The 20690-nt window shown below is 38.2% G+C and overlaps 2 protein-coding genes across 2 annotated transcripts; both read right to left on the reverse strand.

The window, feature by feature from the left end:
* Positions 1 to 587: 587 nt before the first annotated feature.
* LOC141575984 (ankyrin repeat domain-containing protein 26-like) lies at positions 588 to 11175 on the reverse strand. The gene is made up of 10 exons (XM_074357999.1): positions 11169 to 11175; positions 10337 to 10483; positions 9670 to 9721; positions 9228 to 9297; positions 6524 to 6584; positions 6248 to 6435; positions 4846 to 4975; positions 4381 to 4442; positions 1784 to 1877; positions 588 to 693 (listed from the first exon to the last, which is right to left on the reverse strand). The coding sequence occupies exons 1-10, from the start codon at positions 11173 to 11175 to the stop codon at positions 626 to 628; spliced, it is 879 nt and encodes a 292-aa protein (XP_074214100.1). The 3' UTR covers positions 588 to 625.
* Positions 11176 to 12572: 1397 nt separating this feature from the next.
* LOC141576016 (uncharacterized) lies at positions 12573 to 20387 on the reverse strand. The gene is made up of 5 exons (XM_074358125.1): positions 20047 to 20387; positions 19256 to 19370; positions 18920 to 19093; positions 15543 to 15649; positions 12573 to 14242 (listed from the first exon to the last, which is right to left on the reverse strand). The coding sequence occupies exons 1-5, from the start codon at positions 20235 to 20237 to the stop codon at positions 14101 to 14103; spliced, it is 729 nt and encodes a 242-aa protein (XP_074214226.1). The 5' UTR covers positions 20238 to 20387; the 3' UTR covers positions 12573 to 14100.
* Between the last annotated feature and the right edge of the window lie 303 nt (positions 20388 to 20690).

The following is a 20690-nucleotide window of genomic DNA, read 5'->3' on the forward strand; positions in this document are numbered from 1 at the left end:
CATAATCAATTACATGTAAATATGAAAGCCAACTACCCATTCATGCAGAGTTAGTACTGAGCGCAATCCTCATGCTTGCTTTGGAAATGAATACATTAGGTTTCGGTGTTTTGTTTTTGAGGGGCAGTTAGGACAGCAACAAGACCGAAATATGAATCCATTATAGATACTGAATAAAGAACAGGAATATAGGTTTAACAAAACATGCAGTTAAGATTTCAAAAGTACGATTATGTTTCAAATGACTTTATAAAATAGAAACGTGCACATATACCAACGTGAACATGCTGCCTGAGGAGGAGAAAAGCGAGCTTTAATCAGAAGAACAAATCATGGCTCCAAGAAGACAAATGTGAAAGCTGATGGTAAAATGCAACAGCACAGCTTTAATGCGACTGACACCATTAGACTACAAGTATTTATCATGCTCTTCAATTTGTCCTATAATTTAGGAAGTCCACAGTTGTGATGGCGGTTCATTTGAATGTGCAATTCACTTATCATCAGAGAAAGTGTGATGAATTGATCAGATTGGATACACACTTGTAGAATAATAGCTCATAAAAATATTCATTTTTTTCCATACACACATGGGCTATTGGTATGCCTACATTTCTTGGATCCTCTAGGCATCGAAGTTTCTTGATCCACTCATGCAAAAAAGAACGTATACTGAGTTTTCAATATTGAAATCTGATGATCAAAAATAAAATTTAATTGCCACAGAATTATTAGATATTAAAAGTCTTTTATATTTCAAAACCTGTGTAGTATTCACTGAAAATAACAACTTTAACATTTATGGAATGAACCTTATTAATTTCTTTTGTTTCCTCTAAACACAAGTCTACCCTCTGAGCGTGGTCTGAAGACCGGCAACAAGGGCATCACCTGAGCTTGTTAGAAATGCAGACCCACTGCTCAGAATGTGCACTTTTCACTGGGTGACTGAGTAAAATTTGAGAAACTCTGGTCTATACCGAGTCTGCTTCTACAGCACTTGGCCTTAACTGATCCTTTTGAAATCCAGCCTCACGCGCCTCCCTGTAACACTTCCCCAAAAGCTGCATCAGAAGTTGCAGACTTTCCAACGGACTCTTTACCAGGCTCCAGCTTTCCTGACCTCCCCAGAATGCACCCTGCTCTCTTCCTCTTTCCCACTCTTCTGCTGGCCTATGAGACACCATCCTATATGGCAGCAACATGCTGCATGACACGAAGTTCCGGACATTTACAGCTGACCACACATGCCTGTGCTCACCCACGGCAGGCACACCCAGCTCTGTACCGCAGTCCTCACCGCCTTCCTAATGATCAGGGGGACGGGGGAGTGGAACATTCTGCTGTGCTTCCGGGACAAGCTTTGGTGCTGGAAGAAGCTCACTTCATACCCATCTCATTTCAAACACTCTTCTCTTCCTTCTTCCAAAGAACTATTCTACATTACCACCTCCTGCCAGGGACCCCCCTCCTTTTCCTTCATTTACTCCCCTTCTCCCTGCCTCTCTCATTCTTCACTCCCTCCTTCCCTTCTCCTGGTTTCCTGACTGTCCTCAGGTCAAAGAGCATCTTGAAAGAAAACTAACAACTGAGCTCCTCAAACAGCATTCTAGTTTAATCTGTTGCTGACATCTGATAAGATATACAATCTACCTCCTTTTCTCCTCTTTTTTTCTCACTATACGTTCAACAGGTGATTTTCTTTGGCTGAGAGAATATATCCAAATTCATGTTTTAAATCAACATTCTGTCAAATGACATTTTTATAAAATACAGTGCTTACTTTCTATTTGTCCATTTAATGTATTTTTTTCTCCTTGACCTGCAGCTCCAGATAAATGATCAGCATGGTTCGGTAGTTGAATCTTGGAGGTACTCTGTTAAAATTAATAATGAGTTGCATAAAGATTTCCTAATCCCTTTCTAAGAAAATACTTGTGTTTCCTACCTTATTATTATTATTTTTTAATTTCCTACTTTAAAAGCAATTAGATTTAAAAACAAGATAAGCATATCCTAGAAACCCAAACATTTAAATAGAAATTTTCATAATACACTCTCTAGATCAAGTCTATCTTTTATCTTCAGTTGGCTTTTGACTCTGTAAACTGAGCATGGAAAGCCAGAGCAAATATTTTCACAGACAAAATACTGACTTATGTGCAGATTTCAACAAAGAATTATTTTCAAAACACCTAATTCCACTTTGCATTCCTCGACAAAAGAAGAGGACATTTTTTAAAAAATACTTATTTTTATATGTATAACTGAATTGCTTTGCTGTACACTTGAAACTAACATTATAAACTGACTACACTTCAATAAAAAATAAAATTAAAAATATAAGTATTTAACTATATTCTTTAATAAGTATATGTGCTATAAATTTAAAATGTTTCTTAGGGCAGATATTGTCTTTAGTATTAAAATAACATACTTGGCATGAAAAGAAGCATTGGAGTCTGTCATGTTGAGTATTAACAGAACACTGTGGAAACTGCTACACTTAAGTAAACAAAGGCTTAGCAGAATCTAACTATTATTTGATAAAACTTTTATTGATAGGGAAAATAGTTGAATAAGGTAGCAAAGTAGAAAGAAAAACATTTCTGTTTAAATTAACAGTAGAAAAATTTTAAATGTAGCTATGCAGCTCTTCAAAAAAGTACCATAAGCTTTACTTTAATACGGGAAGAATAAGAAAACTGTTTAGTGACCACCCGCATGTGCCAGGCCCTTATCATGCACATTCTCTTTTCTACACACAATAATAATAACAGTGATTCTAAGGACGGACCCACTTGCTGCTTCCTGGCCACTCCGAGATGCTGGAGCACCGTGATGAGGAGACGGGACCCGCTGTTCTCTCTGTCCGGAACATCCCTCCCCTGGACCTTCTTGTGACTGGCTCCTTCCTGTCCATCACCTGGCAGCTTTGGTCACACTCAGCTCTTTTCTGACTACCTAAATTCCACCCTTACTCCACCCCAGTCCTAACTACAAACCCCACTGTTGTCTAACCTAACACTCTCCACATTCCTTATATGAAGGACTTACTGTCCCTGAAAAATGGTTCCTGTTTACTTGTTCTTCTGTTCCTGCCACTACAGCCTAACCCCTCAACTGCTACATTCAGTGTCTAACTGCCTGATGCATAGCTGGTGTTCAGGAACAAGAATTTATTTAAGCTCAAAACACCTAAAATCCCCAGAGGGCGTCAAGTACCAAAGCACTACATACCTATCGGAGATGTCCGATAACAGCCCACCGACACTCAGCATACCCCAAATGAGAAATCCTGTGCCCGCTCTAACTTTCCCATTTTGTCATCCTTCAGATTTTAAAAAAGTGTCCTCAACATTTTAGTAGGTCACTAGTGGCCACTGTCATCATTCTGTTTTACATTTCTATAGCACTTTTTACAGCTGAAAATGTGTTTTCACATTTGTTACCACATTTTTGTTCATGACACATAACCTGAGAGGTAGGTATCAGTACCATGTTTTTGAACGAGGTCACTGACATTCAAACAAGTCAGACAAGTGTTTCCAAGATCCCACAGTGGGTCAGAACCAGGATGCTACCACATCTGCTGACTTCAAGTACAGTGCTCTGCCACTAGGCAGGAGCTGCTGAGATCCAAGGGCTCAGGCTCTTCTGACCTCTTTCCATGGCTGTCACCTTGGAATAGGTCATCACTACCCTGCACTTAGCTTCCTTCAAGTCCGGTCGCCATAAAGGTACTCAGTGCACGCTATTTTCCCTGCCCAAAATGGGCTGTCCTCAGTAAAACATCACTCAACCAAACTGCTGGTATTTTAACCCCACATATTTATTACTATTCCCCATGCTTTTGCTTCTCCTGAAGTGTTCGTTGCAGATCTACCTGACAATCCAAACATAATAATACTTTCAAGTCGCAGGCACTGTCTTTTCAAGGTCAAAGTAGTTAAACAAACAAACAAAAACACTTTTTTTTTTTAAATGCAACTTGTTTCTCTCTGAATCTTGCTAAGTTTTACACATCCATTTATAACAAAGAAACAAACATCTGGTCACAGGCTGACCAAGAATAATTCATTAGTTTTTAGAAAATGTAACTTCAGAGCCAAAACCGATTCCCTGTGACTTCTAAGCCTTGGTTTTTGCATTACATATACCCGTTTCATTGGGTGAGTCTGGAAAATTAACAGAAGTGCGCTCTGCAGTGGTATGACATGTAGCGTGGAATGATTTTACTAAGTGTAGGTTAAAAATATGAGGGAAAAATTTTGCTGGGCAAACGCAAAAGTGAGAAAGTGAAGTCAAAACATCCCTCCATTTATGTTTTAACATCATGCAATGCTTATATTTGAAAATAATAATAATAGAAGACAGTACCTCAGAATCCCAGAATGGTTCCACACCTTCCTCTTCTCCTAATCCTAATGCTGAGGCTGCACCTACAATATGCAGTCACAGATACATTAATGAGAACACGTACCACTGGGAAGTTTAAATACATATATAAGCGTATCTCCATTCATGACTATGTCAATAAAATAAAGTGGCAGAAAAGAATTTCAGAGGGTTGAAGCATTTTCTGGAAGAAAACTTGGCCATAGTTGGGATATTTATGAAGAAAGGTGGCAAAAGAAAAACATTTCAAAAGAAAAGTTTATCATATTTGGATCTACACACTTCAGAATTTTTACATTAGTTTTTTTTTTAATGGAGTTAGCGGGAATTGAACCCAGGACCTCATGCATGCTAAGCATGTGATCTACCACTGAGCTATACCCTCCCCCCTCCAACCATACTAGATTTTAAGCAGAGAAGAAAATCCACAGATGTACACTAACTTACCACCTTTGTCATTTTTGTGTGCTCCATCAATAGAAATCAATTTTTTATGATCTGCTTGCTCCTTTAGAACACTTTTAATAGTCCGAGTGCCATTCTCTTTTCCCCCAGTTTTTGGCTTAGCTGCTTCTTCCTATAAAGCAAAACAAAATGTAACAAAAATCCAACTTCAGAAAATATCATATTCCTACACTTGGTCATTCAATCAATCAGTCAGGAAGACAACATATATTTAGTGTATCCATCAGATCCTAGGCATTATCCTGGGAGAAGCTGGCAATATATATAAAAGATTCTGCTCTATATTCTAGGAGAGGTAGAGACACATGAAAATGAATCAACACAGACAAGTATCATTCAACAGCTCTACAACTGAAGTGAACAGATACAGTAAAGGCACAAAGGAGAGAAGAGATTTGTTGCATGTCAGTAGCTCTGGGAATGCTGGGAAGGCCAGACTGTGTCTTAAAAGACAGACCCGTTGCAAAGAGCGGATGTGAAGGGGATTCTAAACAGGGCAGCCAAAGCCGAAGGTCGAGGTGTGAAACAGCATGAGAAGTCACATGGAAAACTAGAACTCAGTTACTGGGGACGGAATGGAGAGACAAAATTTGCTAGATTAAATATAAGACATCACTTCATTAATTTAAATGTGAGGATTTCTAAAAAAAGAAATAACTTCAAGTTAAAACTAACTTCCATAGGGAACTATATTCAATATCTCATAAAAAAAAATTTAATGGAAAAGAAAAAAAGAATTTAGATATATACACATATATGTATAACCAAATCACTTTACTACACACCTGTAACTCATACAATATTGTACATCAACTACATATCAATTAAAAAAAACTTCTATAGCCAAAAAGAAAAAAGGTGAGGATCAAATTTTCTTTCCATTGTTCAAAAAATCAGCTATATGTCCTTCAGAAGAGTCTGAGCATTTTCCATGACCTGACTTTTCCTTCTCTTAATTTGAATTTGAGATTATTTCCATCATAATTTGTACATAGAGCTCCTGCTCTCATGTGACCCCACTACTTCTGCTGTGCTTGTGTAATAATCTCTCTCATTTTGACGCTCATTTATCTTTATAGTAATCTTGTCCTTATTAAATGAATCCTTCCCCTTTGTACTCCTGCCCATCTTCATACTCGTCCAGCTGTTCTTTTCAGCTGCTTTCTTATTCTTTCCTTTCTTAATGGCACAGTTGAGAACTGTTTATTGCCACCAACTTTTACAAATCTCAGTTCTGCACATGTGCCTCTCTTGTTATCACAGTTTTCTATTGTGATCTTGAGGACTTCCATTTCTGTGTAGGATCATTTTCATCCCCATGAGAATAAGGGGGACGGTATTTGAAAAAGCACAGGAAGAAAAAGTTAAAAATAAAACGACTTACCTCTGTAACACCAAGGACTGCTGAAGACGTGAGAGGTTCTGGTGCTGGGAAGGCAGGATGAGAAAAGCCTGGAACTTCGGTTGATGGTTGGGGAAAGGTTGTAACCACATCTTCATTTTTATTATCAGAATTATTGTCCTCAAAGGAGGTGCTAGCTCCTGGTTTCAAAACACCATCTTTTGCCTCTGCTGTAGTGAAAACAAGGTATGGTAGATGAAATTATCTATAATTTCTAGTCAGTGAAAACACAAGAAGGACACTCTTCAAATAACTCACTGTTTATCATGGGTTCTTGCCAGGCCTGAATTGGGTTTGTGAACCTTGGATGCCAGACTTTCTAGAGAAGAAAATAACAGCTTTAAGAACAACAAATATGAAATTGAATAAAATAATTATAACATTCCCCATTCCTAGATGATCTAACACAAAGAGCACTGGCTTTGGAGTCATTCAGATATGGATTCAAATCCTGGTTCTGACCTTTACCAACCTACATCTTCTCATGGGGGTGAGGATTATGAGAGATGATCTCAGGAGTCCCAAAATGTTACTTTCCTTACCCCTCATTGATTACTATACAAACACTATGGTATCCATTAGATGACTTTCTTGAACAAAATGATCTAGAACAAAAACTTGTCCCTGACAGTTTTGAGTCCTATTGAAAAAACTAACATTAAGAAATTTAAAGGAATTTTTCTATTTTGAAATGTGCTTGCATGATTTATATATGTGTGAATGATCTCTCATGGGGGAAATATGAGAGTTTACTTTTTAGCAGTATCTTATTTGGATGAGTTAGAACAGCAAACAGTATAAGCTACTTCTATTCCATTTGCCAAAAAGCTAAAGACAAATGATTGTTTAAATTCAGCTACTTCTAAGAAAGAGGAATTAAAAACAAAAGTAATTCTGAAGGGCAATGACTCATGAGTGAAAGCCACACACATAGTAAACAGAAAGCTGTAACTAAATACGTTCACAGAGGCAGAGTGAGATGGACTGAAAGAACAGACACTGAAGAAGTGTTTTCTGCAAAGAAATATTAGGTTTGGGGCAAATCATTAAAAAAAAAACTGGGGGAGGAGGAAGAAAAGAAAACATGAGACATGACTAGTCAAGTACAAACTTAAGGCAAGAAAAAAAGGAAAATGTAAGTATAACAAGGTATGTGGAGAAATATATATATTTCAGCATTTATATATAATAGATCAGTGATGTATCAGTATTGTTAGGGACATACTATCAATGAAAGCCTCTGTTTTACCTTTTTATTATGTGAAAATATATAAATTATATATGCAATTATATATATTGTTCTTCAGCAAATTTTTAAAGATATCAAAATATATGATATATAAAACATATATATAAAACAAAGGCCTTTGTTCATAGTATATCCCCAATAATGCTGACCTGTATTACTCTACAACTGTTTGCTTGTAAACACTACTATAAGTAAGAGTTAAATTTTGTTACTATAAGTCACTCAGTTGAACATGGTCGTCTCTCACTACCTGAATGCTGTAAATTATTATCAGAGAGAGAGAGAGAAATAGATTTTAAAAAGTTTCTAACACATCAACTTTCCAGAGAAAGAACTGGTAATCAGGATTCTAAGGAGAATATATAGCTTGAAAAGATATATTTAATGGAACATGAGATGGGGCTAAAAAGAAGGTTAAAAAGTTTTCATCTCAAATTCTAATCTCACAATTGGTGGATACTGAAAAACAGACTGTAACCTTTTCCTAGTTATCATATACTTCTTATCTATTTCCTCGGCATTTATGACATATTTCCTCTCACAACAACTGAACTTTTACAACCTAAACAAAGGGAATAGAAATTTAAGTCATATTTCTGGAATTCAAATAGATTTCATTATGACATAGTGCGCATATTATATTACCTGTCCCATCAAATAGATTTCATTATGATAGAGTATACATGTTATATTATCTGCAACATGATACAGAATTCCATGTCTCTTCATGCATTCACATTCAAAAAATACTAAAATGTTTCTTACATTTAAGACCTTATTCTAGGTGCTCCAGGAAATGCACAATTACGTTTCCTACTCTCTAGTGGCATATACTGATGCAGGGGCTATAAAATGAATATGTAAATAACTATACTACAAAATGTCTGAAACTTGAAATTTTAGAATGGGACACGAGGACTGGACATACTTTTTAAAACTATAATACAAAAGAATTCTGAAGTAGGCTTCATCATATGGTTGTTATTAAGAGTCTACTTTGAGAGCCGGTTGTTATTTTAGGGAAAACATGTATTCTTCAATTAGATGAAGAGTTTTGAATAAACTCTTAATGGGATAATTTAGAAAACACAGAGGACTCTCTTTATAATATGGGTTTTGAGAAACAGAATTTTAACTTCTAAATTTCTATAATTTCAACTATTATTTTAGTCTTAATGCAGAACCAAAGATAGAAATAAAGTAAAAAAGAAAAATTCTTTCCTAAAAACTCTATGCTACCAAAATAAAAAGTGTCCAAGGGGGGAAAAAAAGACACCTGCTACATAGTTTTGGAACTGAAAGGCCCCAGGAAGAGCCCATGATTATCACAGTAAGTAGCTGTGTGCACTGAAGGTGTCCCTGAGGCACGAGTATTATACAAGTGCTGTCACTGTGGTTTAAAAGTCAAAGAACCCCTATCCTTGGCCAAGCTTCACACTTCCTCTATCGTGGGAAACCTTTTCACAGCACAGTTTTCCTGTCACTATATATTTTCTGGTCCATTTTGCTTCAGCCTCATCTTCAGTATTTACCAAAGTAAAAAAAGAAAAAAAAAATTAACCTGTCGTATTTTTATAAAATGGTTTACTCTGACCAACTTTCCAACACAAACATAGAACAATGATAGGCAGACCACTGCTAAATTTTAAGAGTAAATATTACACAAAACTAAATTCAGAGCAGAAAAATTAATTTCACAAGAGAGCACTTTACCTTGGGAGCAAGATCTGCGTCATCATCTGATGGATGCCATGAATCATCAATACCAGGTATGGATGAAACACTTTGGAGCAAAAATACACATCAAAAATGGGTGAATTCATTTCTTTAAACAAATAAAGGTCTATGCTGAGGGATAAGAAAGCAGATTTGGGAGCCAGGCTGCCTGATGGTCAAGTCACAGGTCAACTACTTGTTAACCATGGAATCATGGGTCAACTAGTCAACCTCCTTGAACTACAGTTGCCTAATTAACTAGAAGTAAGCTACAACAGCACAGCTACTCTGCAAAGCTGTTGCAGTGACTATATGAGATAACAAATGTGAAGTGCACAACAGCGTGTCTAACCCAGAGTAGGACACTCAACAAACCTTGTTTCTTTTCTCTGTGTTCCCTTAGTCAACATATAATTTTTAAAAATCCACAAAATCCTACCTGCTTACAGAAAGATCTTCAAACCTCGGTGCAAACTTAACCCTTAAAATCTCTATTAAAGAGAAAATTAAAATAGATTTAGTATCAGCAATAGAAAAATACAGAATATTAAAAGTATAAGACCAATGTTTTGTTAAAAAGCATTCCTTTGGGACCACACCTGGAGACTACACACTCGAGTGAATATTGAGTATACTCCTGGTGGGTAACTAATGCATAAAACCCACTTCCCCTCCTTTACATTTATTAAAAAAAAAAAAAGGTATTTATCAAAATTTAGTATCTTAAAGTGAACTGCTGCTTACAAGGACCAAAATCCCAACCAAACTTTATGAGACTCACAAAAAAATGATAATCACTAGTAGAATCAGTATCATAAACTGACAATGTCAAACTTACATAGCATGGTGTTTCTGGACGATACCCATGAGACAAACCAACCCTGCCATTTGGCTTTGTCAGACTCGTGTTATCTGGGCACAGTCATCCCTATTCACTCACATATGGTCTAGGGCTGTTTTCACACTGCAATGGCAGACATGAGTAGATGTGACAGACACCACATGGCCTAAAATATTGACTCTCTGGCCCTTTATAGAAAAAGCTTGTGCATCCCTGCTTTGTGTCATAACCAGGAAACCCTAAGACTCAAATCAAATTTTCTTACTCTTCTCAACACTCTTCAGTGAATCCGTGCATCTGCCATTGCTGGCTCCCAGCTCGACAACCATGTCTTCTTCGTTGTCCTTGCTGGACAACTGCAACTTTTCTTGGGTATTTTCTGCCCCAGTATGTGAAGAAGGTAAATTCTCAGCTGCAAAAAGAGAAATGATTATTCTGTGGTCATCACAGTAACTACATCTCCTTCCCCAGTGGCTGGTTTAGGAATGAGCATGTGATGTAACCCAGCCAGTGAGATGCTAGGGGAAGTCTACCAGAAGCTTCTCTGTTTTCTTCCTCGTTAACAGAAAACATGCAGAGAAGCAGCCCTCCTCACCTACGGATACTGTCATGTGAGAAGATGACGCTTGGGGCTGCTGCCGATCAGCAGACCAGGAAAGGCGACATCAAACACCAGCAGCCTCACTGCTGAAGGAGGGACAGCATCTGGGATCCTGATGACATCACCGAACCTTCTAAACAATCCTGGTTCCTGTTGCTTTAGCCACTGTTACTTAGGTCTCCTATTATTATTTGCAGCTAAAAGCATTCTGACAAATTTCCTAAGGTCTACAGCAGACCTCCTCCTTCCTATAGTACTAGAAAGGCTGTCAGAAGCGTGCCTGAGCTAGCTAGTCACCTCGTTCCCAACCATTCCTACAGCATCCTTTTTGCACCAACAAAATGAAAGTCATAGATCCTGCAAAGTTCACCAGCACATCTTAGCATTTGCACTGCTGTCCTTTCTGCCAAATGTAATCTTGAAAGATGTTCTGCCCACCAAACACTGCCCTTCTGCCTCCTTCCCTGGCAAACTTCTACTTGTTCTGCATGCTTACCTGACATCCTACCCACTTTTAAAACACTCCCTTCCTCACCATGGACTTAAAGTATCTGGTACATATTAAATATCAATAAAAAATACATAAAGACAGTTACAAAGTCCTAGTGGGCTCTGGGACACAGTAAGCACAGAATAAAGTCAAGTCAATCATAAAAATGGTGATGACAGAAACAAGCTCCTGGAGGCCAGGAACTGTGCTTTTGACCTGTTTGCATTCTGTAATGTCAGAGTGGTGCTTAGTACCTAAAACACACTTGACAGTCATCTGTCAAGTGGGTGAATTCACAGATAAGAATGTTTTCTTTGACAATCCTGTTTTAAAAAAAAATACAGACACTAACCAGGGACAACTCTATTGTGTTATGAGCACCTTGAAGACCAAAACTCTGTCTATTCCATGTTTGTATTTCCTGCAACAGAAGTTCTTTGCTTGATTGAGGTCTACTAAGTTTAAGGTGCCCTCATACAGTTCAGACTGAACAGCACGCTAGGGGTCACATCTAGGCAACACAGTCATTTTTTGTTTTTTGTTTTTTTATGTGAAGCCCTTCTGTGCTTTTATTGCAATTTGTTGAGTCCTGAGTTGTGCTATTTGAGTATTTATTATGACAACCCTTTAACTAATGGCAACAAAGAATCTTGTCCTCACAAAATTATAGTTTCAAGACAAGTATCCCCCCAAAAAAGAGGAAAACATCTCACTCTAATGAAGTCAACATATTGCATTCTGTCTGCACTTATGAGGAATGAAATTGGTAACCGAGTGAGACCTTGTTGGTATAATGATGCAAAAAGTAACCAGCGCTTCTCAACAAGGCACTGCTTTTCTGACTTCTGCTCTATCACTAGGTATCTTTAAAAAGCAACCTCTTATTAGTATGCTGCACACTGGCCCAGTTGTGCAGTTCTAATTGTTGGCCATTTGTTTATAGCATTAGGAAGGCACTGCCGAGTTCCATTTTAAAGACAGTAACTTTTTTAGTGAGATTAATCACTATGCAATAACTAGCATTCATTTACCCAATGTAATCCATTCGCTATAAAAACTAAAGATCCAGTTCTATAACAAGGCCAACTTGTTATAATGTTAGAGGAAATGTACAACAAAGTTAAAAAAAGTTTTTCTTATTTACACAAAGATATAATATGGGATTTCAGGAGCTATGATTAAATAAATTAATTTCTTTTCAGACAGTATTGTCTCAGATTTTAAATTACCTACAATTAACTTCTTAGGTAATTCTGAATATTAGACCATTAAGAAAAACTTAATTAAAAAATAAAAACGTACATAAAATTTACACACTGGCTTTTTTCACTGCTCTTTCATTATCAAAAGTTCCTCACTCTTACTTCCTTATCTATGGTAGGACCAACAAGAGTAACTTATTACCAGAACTCTGTCCCAGATCGCTATTTTGAGAGGGAGTATTTGGTATCTTTCCTTCTCTGTAGTCGACAATCAGCTGGTAAATGCTATATATGAAATAATGTGATAAATAAATATTACTACTTGAATACTAATATGAAAAACAATTACCAAATATATTAAATTCTTAGATTATTTCAGACAATATCAGAGATATCAAAACTTCAATTGTCCCATATACTTCAAATTTGTACAATCTACAAACATTTAAATTTAGCATGTATAATTAAAGAAGAAAAAAAAGTAAAGTGAAGTGTCATGAACTGAGGGCAGTACAGCTCAGCAAGTTATCTAGAGTGAGCCTGACATATGGAAAGTGTCTCAAACTCAGAAGTCCCAGCTCTATAACCAACAGCTATTTGTCCCTAGAAAAGTTGCTTCTCTTCAGCTCAGAGTCTTCCTTTATAAAACTGGGATCTTACTGTCTTCTTAGGCAGTTAGTTATTAATACTCATAAGAGTATTACAAAGTTTTAATGAGATAATGTATCCCCCAGATGCTCAGAGAAAGTGTGGAAGAATGGAATAATTTGTTCTTGAACTTTAATGCAGGAACTACTTGAGAATCCCAAATAAAACCCAATGTGTGTTTCTTTCACAGGTGTAATATTTAAATGTGGCAGTTTTCAGGAAAATGTTACAAATTATGGTGATTAGCTGTTCTTCATGGTTTATAATTCAGGGCACCTCAGCTACTATATAATTTGTAGCTAAATTTATTTATAAATATATGACCTCATACAAGCATATGTATGAGAACTAAACAAGCTGTCACACTGAAGTTTACGTGTCGATCACCATGAAGACCACGGAAACTGGATCAGCACAGGCATCCCGGGAGCAGAGGTCAATCGTGACCCGACTGCAGGACCAGTTTCTTTTTCTTTTTCTTCTTTTAAAATTTTATTAAATGTCTTTAGAGAGCAACGTCCAGACCCCAGACTCAGCTGCCAAGGAGATCCTGTTAAAACCAGTTTTAGTACCAACACTGCAGCAACAGAATCAAGGGAAACAAGAGAATGATTAGAATGCCCTCACCCTGCCCCAATGCCTTGTGGGAGAGGATTGTCACTGATCTCAGGGAATCCCTTAGGCTCTTGGAAAATTCAAAAGGAAGATTATAGAAGAAAGTCCCCAAAGGAAAATACAGGATTTTCTGCTCAACTAAACATTTCAAGACCCAAAGAATTAGTTAGAAAAATCAGATATGTGACATTATTTGTGCCCCCATGCACAGGGGTTACACTGGAGTGCAATGGAGAACAGTAGGATCCCTAAGGATAAAGGTCTTACAAAGCCTGAGATAAAGAGCCCTGTGCCCACTGCTCCATCTCACTAGTCTGGCCTTTTGCTGGTTTCCAGCTGATGATGTGGAGGGTCTCACTGCCATCCCCAAAGTGCCTGCTCCCAACTAGGAACTCTCACCTGTCACATAACAAGTAACAGTTAGGTCATTTCCAACCTCAGTTAAGAGATAATTGGCATTTCAGTGTAAACACTTACTGTTCAAACCCATTAGAATAAGCATATTGTTCAGCAGACATTCCGTGTGAATCTTGAGAATAGGGACTAACACCTTCCTGAAGAAGTAACTTGACTATGTCCGGTGAGTCATGAAATACAGCAAGTATGAGCGCTGATCTAAAATAAAAAAGAGATAACTTCACCCTTAGGAACTGAGTTAGCTTCACTTAAACAGTTAATTTGATCTATTTTACCAAGTTAATATCCTGCCCACCCCTGGAGAACTGACAATTTACATGCTCGAGTGCTCATTTTTGCGAATGACCTCCAAGGCCAAAATGGAAGGACAAAAAAGAAGCCTCCTGTCCTAGTTGGGTAGCACACAGTAGAAGTTGCTAATTTAAAGTCCTCTGATGGACAGGAAAGGATGCTGAGGTCACTTGTCTGAAGTAGGTAAAGATTTAAACAAAGGATTCCCCATTTCTTCCCTCGTCTGAAATATAATACTTTAAAATCAGCTAGAGGTCAGGTAAGGAGAAGCTGTTTGCAGGCTGAAAACAGTAATATGAATAAAGATGGCAGCAAAACTAGTCACAGCTGCAGTTAACCACGCTGAGAAGCATGTGCCCGGCACTAACCTGAATAGTCTACGTATGGTCTTAGGTACAGCCACCCTCGAAGGATGTACTAAGACCCTCCTTTACATGTCAGGATACATATTTGTTGGTAAGTCATGTCCCCCAGGTAACACACCTGGCCAGCAGGAGAGCTGGGAATTCAACCTCGTCTGACTCTAAAGCCCAGCTCTTTCCTCTTTATCACCCACCAATGACTTGTCTTCTCTAAAGGGAATGTTTATTCAATAATTAGAGCTATTTTTCTTCCTCTACCATTATCAATTAAAAATAAAAACATCAAAATGTACTAGAAATGAAAAAGGATAAAAACTGATGAGCCCACAGTATCTGGTAATAGTTACTCACTTAGTGATACTCACTTAGTGATAACCTAATAACATTAGTATCCTTCAAAGAAAGTAATTTAAAGCAGAGTCATCCAAAAGACAAAACAAACTCCTCTTTGTTTAATATGCATCTTTTAAGACAAAAATATATAGCAAGAAGAGGTTTAAAAAAATATAAAAGAATGAAGAAACTCAACACTGTCTCATAAGGTAAATTAAAATTAAAGTCCATACTAATAAAACTAAAATGAAATCCCTGAACTGTTGTAAGATCACATGACCAAGAAAATCAGGTTGCAAATGACATGTCACTATTACAAAGGAAGATGAATCCTGCTGCATACTGTTCTTTGTGACACCAGGCAGAATAATTGCTTTTCTACCTAACTGATGATGTGTTGATTCTAAGTTAATCCTCTTCTTATTAAGTTAATCTTTCTGATTGGCTGTTATTACTCTAGAACAACATTAAGGTTTAAAAAAAACAGAGAAAGAGAGAACAAACTACTGTACCTTTGCACGTTGTCAACTGCATGTATATTTGCCCCGTTCTCTATCAAAAATTTGACCATTTCCTTTTTGTTCTCCTTGACAGCGAGTAAAAATGGTGTCAAGTTACTCTGTAAAACAGCAAAAACAGTTGATAATGTACAAAATTACATATAAATTTCAAAACTGAATTTAAAAACTTAACTCTGAACTTAAACATATACTATAAAGTAAATAACAAGCAGCCCCTCCCTCTTTGCCCCTCTGTGCTCCTTCCCTTTAAAAGGCTCCTCTTTGACCTCTTCAAAAGTTTACCTGTGAAGTCATTCTCTGCAACTCACTTAAGACATTTGCTGGTTCCAAGAACCTTTGCTTCTATCGCAGTGTCTATCAGGCATTCTGTAGTTACCTTACTGCTCAATGACTACTTCTGACACTCTAAACACTGCTCCAGAGAGAACCATTTAGCTACTGAATCAAGCATTTTTAAGGAACCATGCTGAGGAGAAAGATACCATACTGTCTGCAACATGCATAACCTATCCAATTACAACTATGACTAATCTCATAAAGCTTGCAGACATTCCAATGGGAATATGATTATTTGCATGTAAAGAAAAAGGTTTTCTTAAACCAACTTATAAATTCTAATTTGAAAAATTCCATCCCACTCTTAAGGGATTATTATAAAATATGAAATAGACTATAAATTAATATAGAGTGTCTTTAAAATCTTGAAATATTTATCAAAATATATTATACAACAGGAATTGTAAATTCAAATGCTTACAGAGGCAACGTAGGTGACCTGAGTAAGTGAAGGTCCCAGGTGAGGACAGCAAACTGGAGAACACATGTCCCACCGGGAAGGGGCCACCTCTGCAAGGCAGTCTGCTAGGAGCCTGGGCTCAAGGGGGACCAGATTTGATTCTTCAGGAGAAGTTCTGCAATGCAGATTTCTGCACGAGTCTCCTAAATTTTAAATGTTGACTCAATGTGTGGGGACAAACTGAACATATCCAGGGCCATGTTTAGTCTATAGCCCACTTGTGTTTTTATGTTTGCTGTGTTTCCAAACAGTTCGGTATAAATCAAGTATTTGTATGTAAAACCTTGCCTTTCTTTAGTATCATATGTCTTATACACAAAAACACTGGGCCCCAACATGTAATAAAAATTGTGATTAAGACTCATAATACCCACTTCAAGAATTTTTCTAATGCCTACTAAAACTACAATCTATCTGTGTCAAATTCACCCTGTTAATCAAATGTATAATTAGGGTTAAGGATTAAGAGGTATAAACAATCAGGCATAAAATAAGCTACAAGGATGTATTGTACATCATGGAGAATAGAGCCAATAGTTTATAACTATAAGTGGAGCATAACATTTAAAAATTTGTGAATCACTAAACTGTATAACTGTAACATATAACATAGTACATCGACTATACCTCAATTAAAAAAAAATAAGATATTGTAAAATAAATACATTTAAAAAGGCTTATAATACCTCCTTCAAGAATTTTTCCAATGCCTACTAAAACTACAATCTACCTGTATCTAATTCTGCCTAGTTGTTAATCAAATGGATAATTAGTTCATAAGCTGGCCAAAACTAAATTATTAAAACAATTCCAATTTGTTACTAATGTCATGGGTTTTGATGTTTAAAACTGCCATCTTGCATGGTGTACTTATATATAATTGAATACAACTCATCCATAAAAAAGAATGAAATGATGCCATTTGCAGCAACATGGAAGGACCTAGGGATTCTCATACTGAGCGAGGTCAGTCAGAGAGTGAAAGGCAAATCCCATAGGGTGTCACCTGACACGTGGGCTCTAACATATGATGCAAATGAGCTTATTGACAAAACAGAAATGGACTCACAGACATAGAAAACAAACTGACGGTTACCAAAGGGGGCAGGGGGTGGGGGAGGAATAAATTAGAAGTTTTGGACTAGCAGACACAAACTACTATATATAAAATAGATGAACAACAAGGTCCTACTGTATATACTACAGGGAACTATACTCAATATCCTGTAGTAAACCATAATGGAAAAGAATATAAAAAAACCATATATATATATATGGTTTATATAAAACTGAATCACTTTGCTGTACACAAGAAATTAACACAACACTGTAAATCAACTAGACTTTAATTAAAAAAAAAAAAACCCGTCATCTTGATTATGCTAGGGCTCAGCAAATCTAACAGATATATTGCAAGAATCTGTCACACAGCTTTAACCAAAAGGAGGCTCATGATCTCCTATTATTGCAATCAGAAAAACCCTGTTGACCTAATGACCTGGATGGGAACAAAAGATGCAAAATCTTTAAAGGGTCCGACTATACTTATTAAATCATGCACCACAAGCAAATTTCTAAGACTGTCTGAGTGCCACTGAATGATCAGTGGTTAGAAGGAAAAAGGAGCTATTCTTCAAGCCAATAGATATTGCCAGTAATATTCAAATAAACTCCTCAATCACAGAAGGAGAGATGGATAAAATCAGGCTAACATGGCTGGAAAGGAGAGCACTGAAAGAAGCAGCATCTATCAAATTCCCGCTCTTCCAGAAATGTCTTATTTTTGAGATCTGTGAATTTACATGTATTACACCTATCCATTCAATAGTCTTTAATCAAGTGTTGTATCAGAATCTCAGGGAAGTATTTCTAAATACCTGTGTCCAGACTTTAGTAGATTTATTCAATCAAAATCTTCGGGGGAGAGCCAGGAGAAAAAGCAAGAGGACCAGCTTTGCCATCACTTGCTCCCCACCTACAGCCACAGCCCCGCAGGGGAGCTACACCAGGCTGAGCACGGAAGACCCCAAGGTGTACATGGAGGGCCATGTGGCCACCAGCACAAGCGAATGCCCCTGCTGGCTGGCAAACATGACCTGACCTCACTTGCCCAAATTCTAGAACCTGGGATCCTGGGGTGTTCAGGCCTGTGGCTTGCTGCCTCCCCTGCCCAGGTGCAGCCACCCAGCTCCCCCTGCTGGGTACTGGGTTCCTTCCTCCTCCCACCCATCCCCAGTAGCACCCCTGCCCCTGCAGGCAGCCAGCCCTTGCCATCACTTCACTCCCCGCAAGCCTTCATCTTCTGTAGGCACTGAGCCTACCACCCACTCCCAGGCACTTCCTAATGGGAAGTTGTTCCTTCTGGGGTAGAAGTGCAGCTGGGAGACAGAGCTCTGCCCTTTCTGTGGGCACTACCTCTGGCCCCTGGCCTTGGCTTTGGAGTTGCTTCCATGGTAACAGGGCCTGATGTATTGCATTCAGTATATATACATATTACTATAAATAAAACACTTGTAGCTGGAAAAGACCCTGTATTTCAAATATCTTGTAAATAAAGTTAGTTGAGCTATACCTTGTCTATCGCCTCGATATTTGCATTATGGCAAAGCAGCTGTGTTGCAATTGACACGCTCTCTTCCAAGATGGCATAATGGAGAGCAGTGTTTTGACTGCCGTCCTCAAGATTTGGGTTAGCACCGTGTTCCAGCAGGATACCGGCACATCTCTTGTTCAGGGATTGTACAGCCTGTTGGTATCATGCCAAGAAACAGACTGTAAGTGCCAGGCATTCCAAGTTAACATTCCCCAAGTTCCATCAGTTTGTTATGTTTAAAACAGATAAGTTAATTTTTATTCTAAGTAATTAAATCAAATCCATCTCACGTGGACACAGTTGGCAGCTACATACCCTGATGAGAGCTGTCGTCCTTTCCTTGTCACGAGCATTCAGATCACAATTGAACTGGATAAGGAGAGCCACCACTGCTGGACAGCCGCTGATGCAGGCTACGTGTAGCGGAGTCCTGCGAACATGAGAGGACTGCTTAGGAAATTAGAGCATACTAGTTCAAAGATACAATTACTCATGTAATTGTAAACATTCAACAGCATGCTATTCCTACCCCTTTAAAACTAACATTTAGTCTTCTTATCTTAGTTCTTTCTATGGAGAAAGAACAATATTTATTAGCTCTTATTACTCACCACTTTAATGGAAGAACAACCTGTTTGAATAGAAAGGGCATGCCGTTGAGATTCGGCTCAACTTGGGTCTGACTTCTCCTTTAACACTGTCCCTTATTAGCTGTCACTTAGCCTGTCTGTGCCTCCTTGTCCTCATCAACAAGACGGGCACGAAGTAGTAGTTATCTTACAGGGCGCCGCTGTGTTGCTTAAATGAAAAACTATACAGAGTGTCTGGCAGTTCCTTGCACAAAATAACAGCTCAATCATTGTTAGATAATGTTATAATTGTTACCGTTACTATTTTACAAAGACAGCATTTCAATTAAGTAAAATGGTAGTATATCTACTTTGCTGCTGCAAGGATGAGAGACAACACTGTACTTCAATGATTCTAACATGTTCATTTTCTCACACTTCAACATCTCTGACATGGGAAGGCAATTTAAAATTCTTGTCTTACAACCATAGTTGGCAGCTCCTCCCAGGTCCGCACCCCCGTCCCGCCACTGTTACCTGTCGTTCTTGTCTCTGCTGTCTATAGCATTTTTCTTACGTGACAGCAACTTCCGCAATTTTTCATCATAGCCTAAATATGCAGCTCTGTGGAGCTTTGGTAGCTCACTCTTATCGATGATGTACGAAGGCTCAGGACGCTCAAGATTCCTGAAGCCCACCCAGCTCATGAACTTAATCACTTTCTTCATGATCTGGCCTTTCACCTTCTGACACCGCTCACTTCCCTCCTGGCCTCTTGCCACCTCCCGATCTCAGCGCTAGCGCTATGGAAAAGCCACAGAGATCTCGCTGCCACACCTCGGCTGCGAAGCTCAGAGGCTTGGAATGTTTCGTCCGGAACACTCGTAGCCTAGCAACAGAACTGACCCTCAACTGTCCCTCAACTGTCGCTCCAGAGCCAGTGTCCCTGCACGTGTGCACAGAGGTCCGGAGGCCCAGTGTGCCCCGTGTGCACGTGGGAGCCTAAGCCATTTCAAATCTCTGCAATGGCTTGTGGGCCAGTTTAGATTCCTTTCAAATGTCGGTGCTAGGTGGCTGAGCATTTTGGGACATTTCCAGAAGTGAGGCTTGCCCCTGAGAAAGTCATGTTTGTATGTGACTGTGGTTAGAGTGGGGTGGAACTACAGGATGCTGAAGGCCTA

Source organism: Camelus bactrianus, chromosome 35, assembly GCF_048773025.1.
Source record: "Camelus bactrianus isolate YW-2024 breed Bactrian camel chromosome 35, ASM4877302v1, whole genome shotgun sequence".
NCBI classification, from domain to species: Eukaryota; Metazoa; Chordata; class Mammalia; order Artiodactyla; family Camelidae; genus Camelus; species Camelus bactrianus.